Source organism: Acyrthosiphon pisum, chromosome X, assembly GCF_005508785.2.
Source record: "Acyrthosiphon pisum isolate AL4f chromosome X, pea_aphid_22Mar2018_4r6ur, whole genome shotgun sequence".
Lineage (NCBI taxonomy): Eukaryota > Metazoa > Arthropoda > Insecta > Hemiptera > Aphididae > Acyrthosiphon > Acyrthosiphon pisum.
In genome coordinates, this window is record NC_042493.1 from 43,440,934 (window position 1) to 43,446,128 (window position 5,195).

A 5,195-nucleotide genomic window follows, 5' to 3' on the forward strand; every position below is an offset into this window, starting at 1 on the left:
ACCCGAAATTCGAAATGGGGGGGTGCTGGGGACATGGACCTCTAGATCGGCGACGTACAAGGCTGAGGCCAAAACGGACGTTTTCAAGAGAACGTCCGACGTTTTACTGTTTCTGCCTCGACCGTGAGATCGCCCACACGCTCAACTCTACGCGACACCCACAGGCCAACGGGCAGGTTGAGAGGGCCAACCGGACAATAATTCCGCTCCTCAGTATGTCGACCTCGGACCAACGCCGTTGGGACGTAAAAGTGAAGGATGTCGAGCGCCTAATGAACACCGCTGTGAACAAAACGACGATCAAAACACCATACGAAGCCCTCCATGGGTATCTGCCGCGTTTTCAGTCCGGTACATTACCCGCGGTGAGTCGTACTCAGAACGAAAGTAACTCACCCGAGGAAGTACAAGCGGAGGTGCGCGAGAATATAGTACACGAACAAAAGAAAATAAAGGATCAATACGACCGAAAATATTTCGACGGCATTCGATACGAAGTCGGGGAGGTCCGAGGTCGTGGTCATGCTGAGACAGCCTACGGCAGGCCAACCGTCGGAACTGCAAGCCAAGTACCGCGAGAAGCCGCTGCAAGTAATGAAAGTGCTTCCGAGCGACACATATCGCATCGCCGAGCTCGGGTCCGACGGACACGAGATTTACGCCACCACCGCCCATGTCTCGCAATTGAAGTCCTGGCGCATCGTACGCGAAGCCGACGACGAAGACGACGAAGAAGCCAATGATGAATACTACGACGAAGTCGTTGATGAGAGCGACGACGAGGTTCAGCCTGACGCTACCGATAGAGAACAACGGGACCCGACCGTCACGACGCCGATGCCCGCCACCGCGGAGACCGTTCAACGCCGTCAATCCACCAGGAAACGACAGGTACCCTCGCGGCTTAACGATTATGAGCTCGTTCGGCTCTAACCGCGTTTTCTTTCAAGTTTATATTAGCATTTTATATATACGATAAAATTTTGAAAATAATTTGACTCTTTTTGAGCTGTTTACGGACATTGTAAGTTTTCAATTTTTTTAGTTATTTTTTCTATAAATATCAATAAAGTTTTATCTATTGGGCCAAAAAATGTAAAAAATTAATACAATGCTCCTGATATATTGTTACAATAGCAGTTGAAAAATATTAAAAATACATAGGCACAATTATTTTTTATAAGCATTTGAAGGTGAAATTTTGACAAAATTTATCAAATTTAAAATTGAATAATTATTTTGTAGTTAAAAAATTATAAAATGTTCAACTTTTATATCTAAGGATTGAAAATTTAAAACAAGATTCCACGTAAATATTTAACTCTGTTACCAAAAATTCTAAGAAATACATTAGCACAGTTTATTTTTATAGTCATTTTAAGTTCAAATTTGGACGAAATTACATATTAAAAAACCTGGAATAACTATTTTAGTTATTTTGTTGTGATTGTATAATATTATTTGTAGGTACTTGAAACTTCTAATGTATACTATTATATATCTATGATAGTACCACGGTTTGTTGTTGATGTATAACGAGTTACCTAATGGTTATTGTGATATGGTTAATTTGGAATTTATTATTGATACCTATTATAGGTCAATTTTTTTTTAATACTATAGATAAGTATACCTATAATAGGTATATCTAATACCTAGACTGACAAACCGTCTATATATGATAGATAAGCATCTGATTATTGATCCAATTATTAAGATTTTGTAATTTTTCTTTACCCTGGACCCCCCAAAAAAAACAAAAAAAAAACAGAGGGACCCCGGCCGCGTTCGCGGCCATGGCCAGGCCGAGACTGGACTCAGAGGGAGAAAACAAATAGTGAGTTGACATTTTCTTAAGTAATTATATCGTATCCAACTTACCTTCTGTTTTCCATAGTTGGTCGCAAAAATTCCATTATGTTACCATACATGTATGGTTTTATTTTGTTCGCAGCTTGCCCTGACTTTGTTACACATTTCTTTCTGTAGTTATCTGTAGTTATCTGTAGTTATCTCTCAAATTTTTCCATCTTTTTTGTAGATCGACAACTATTCGAAAATAATTTTATTTAATTTCTTACTAAGTGTATTACTCATTTCATATTTGCAACACCATTGGAATGTACTTCTTATAAATTAATACAATTTCTTACTTTTAGCATCTTTTTCCTTATCATTTAGATTTTCGAAACCATCGACGCAGGTCTTAGCTACCTTTGTCCAGCTCACGCGTTTAGCTACCTTATAATGGTAAACTTTAGATTCTAAAAATTTTATACTCACACATTAATATATATTCAAATTTTTTACTAGAAATTAAGTAATTGATAAATGATAATAATTACTAGTACTTACTTATATTCCAAATGCTATCTTCAGCGGAAATTTCGAAAATAAATTCCTCGTTGTCAAATCCCATAATAATTATTAGTAGGATATTATAATATATATAGGTACTTTTATTTTAATTAATAAAATATTAAAATCAATATTATTATAATAAAATCAAAGTAATATTCGTGCTTACACGAGAATGGTAAATTATTGAATGAACGCATGTAACCGCGGCGATTTAAACGCGCAGTCTGGACAGAACCATTTGAAATAGGCAGTCTAATTTTAGCGTTCAACCGCTTCTGACCGCTGAAAAATCGATCAGCAGCGATCGAAGGCGGTTGAACGCGATTTTCGGCCGCGCGGTTTTTCCCGTATGAACGCATCCATATCAACATATTTGTTTAATTATAGGCGATTAACTGCCGCGATTTTTAACCACAACCGCCCGCGATTAAATCGCTCCGTGTGAAACCAGCTTTAAGGTGGTTACACACTGAGCGGTTTGTCCGCGCGCGGTCGCGGTTATTATCCGCGGCGGATAGTCGCCTACAATTAAACATGGGTTATTCAATAGGCATATTCATTCATACATGCAATACCGCCTACGACCGCTCATGTCAATTCCTGAGCGGAAAACCGCGTCTGCCAGCTATAATTAAACTATGGTTTTTCAATAGACCTGTTCACACAAGCGATTTATCCCGCCGCGATCCGCTGGCGGTTTTTTAAATTTGCCATTTATGAAAGTGAGTTCTTGAAATGAAATTATAGTATCTAGGTACTCATACTATAATTTCATTTCAGATAATTTTAAAGTTGTTCTCAACATGTTTGACATTGAAGAGTTTATAGCAGTGATACAAACTAATGAGTGTATCTGGAATAAACGTAAGTACCTATATTGTATAATTTTACATATTAAACGACTAAAATATTTTTTATTTATTCAATTTCATATTACAATATATGTATTTGAAATATAGAAGAAAGTAGTAATCATGATCTCTAGGCTCTCCATGTAGGATGGACCAACGTGACTCGAGCTTGTACAGTACATTTCGACGAAATGGACGATAAAAAAAAAAACAGAAAAAAGTATGTAATAAATAATTTATTTTTATCAGTGAATCGAATACGAAGTAATAATTATTATAGTAAAATAAAAAATTATTTAATCAAAACAAATACTAGGGTAGTAATTATTAATTATTAAACACAGGTACGAGAGGTATCTCTATACGTGATACAATATTTTTAATCTTTATAATATACTTTATAGATATTAAATTAATGATAGGCACATTTTGTGATAGTTTTAAATATTATGGACACTATATTATATTAAAAAGTTCAGTCGCCTAGTTATATTAACAAATTTTTTGACCTTAAACAAATTGGTTATTAAAAACCAGTACACCTTAGCAGAAACAAATAATAGATTTTTTAATTTTTTAAAAAAAGTATTTCAATTTTAAAACATATCTGCTTATATAATATTATTATCTGCCAATTATTGTATTTTGCCAGTCAAGTGGTTCGGGTTATTGACGTACTCTACAAATACTCCCTGACGTCTTTGGCATTTTTTTTAATGTTCCCTAATCCTCTTCTTTGAACACTCCATGCAGGAACTACTCATGGTATCTTCAACACTAAAACCACCACGGTGACGACCAAAATATTTGTTTGAAAAACTCGCCATTTTTTAGATACGATACCAAAGGTACATTCAATGTATTGCCTGGCCCCCAATAAATGGTAATTAAAAATTCTCCTTTTGTCGTTTAAGGTTCTACCTGGGAACGGGCGTAATAGGTTCTTGTGAAGAGCAAAAGCTTCATCGGCTACGAGAACAAATGGTTGTGGTGAACCAAGTTCATCGTTCGGTATACATTGTTCAGGTGGAAAGTTTAATTTATCGCCATAAAGTTTTTTACCAAACGTTGACGTCTTAAACACATTGCAATCACTTTCTTTACCAAATGATCCTACATCGATGATTCGGAAGCAATAATTGGAATCACAAATAGCCATTAGAATCAGTGAAAAAAAGTGTTTATAATTATAATATAACGAACCACTACTTTTTGGGCACTCGATCCGAATGGGAGCGGGTCATGTGTTCGAAGGTCATGTTTTCGAATGACGAGTGTTAGAAAAGTTATTTGTTCGAATAGTAATGTAATCGAAAAATTATTTGTTCGAAAAATAAATGTTTGAAAAGTTGTATGTACGAAATATTATTATTTTATTTTTAAACGTAAATTTTATCGACCTACTCGCTTAATATCGTTGAATAAAAGTAATAAAGATAATAGATAGTAGATAGTAGATAACATTGCTTATAGCTTATTAGTAATGACTATTGTGGTGTGGTGTAGTGTACAACAAAACGCGATTGTAGTCTGTACTGAAGCTTAGTTAGTTGCGAATTTAATACGTTTTATGTAATTTGACTTTTTATTTGAATAAAATGTGTTCTATAGAAGTTATAAAAAGTATACATGGAGGTAAAGTATTAAGTGTAAATAATTTTTTATACATATTAAATAAAAATTATAAAAGAAAACGCGATGACTGAAACGTTTTTTACTGGACATGTTCAACTAAATGTGGAGCAAAAATCTGTACTGTTGAAACATCGAACGGAGAACACGAAATCGACGAGTTTTCTACATTTTCAGAAGATCAACACTCTCGCGCAGCTGACCCAATTGCCATTGAAGCAAAAAAAATTAAAGAAAATATTAAACAGCAAGCATTAACATCAAATGTTGAAAAACCAATTCAAATATTCCATGCAGCTATATCGGGTACTACAAAAACTATTTCATCGCATATTACTAAAGAATCAGCAA

At 35.0% G+C, this 5,195-nt stretch overlaps 1 protein-coding gene across 1 annotated transcript; it reads right to left on the minus strand.

Moving 5' to 3' along the window:
* Positions 1 to 2,136: 2,136 nt before the first annotated feature.
* Positions 2,137 to 4,371, minus strand: LOC103309595. The gene is made up of 2 exons (XM_008185429.1): positions 4,134 to 4,371; positions 2,137 to 2,264 (listed from the first exon to the last, which is right to left on the minus strand). Exons 1-2 carry the CDS (start codon positions 4,369 to 4,371, stop codon positions 2,137 to 2,139), a joined length of 366 nt encoding a protein of 121 aa, XP_008183651.1.
* Positions 4,372 to 5,195: the final 824 nt, after the last annotated feature.

Excerpts from the sequence above, each read along its gene's own strand:
- LOC103309595 (XM_008185429.1), bottom strand. The coding sequence starts at position 4,371 with ATGGCTATTTGTGATTCCAATTATTGCTTCCGAATCATCGATGTAGGA. Across the intron at positions 2,265-4,133 it reads CCTATTACGCCCGTTCCCAG|AATCTAAAGTTTACCATTAT; the intron begins GTAGAACCTTAA and ends TAAAATTTTTAG.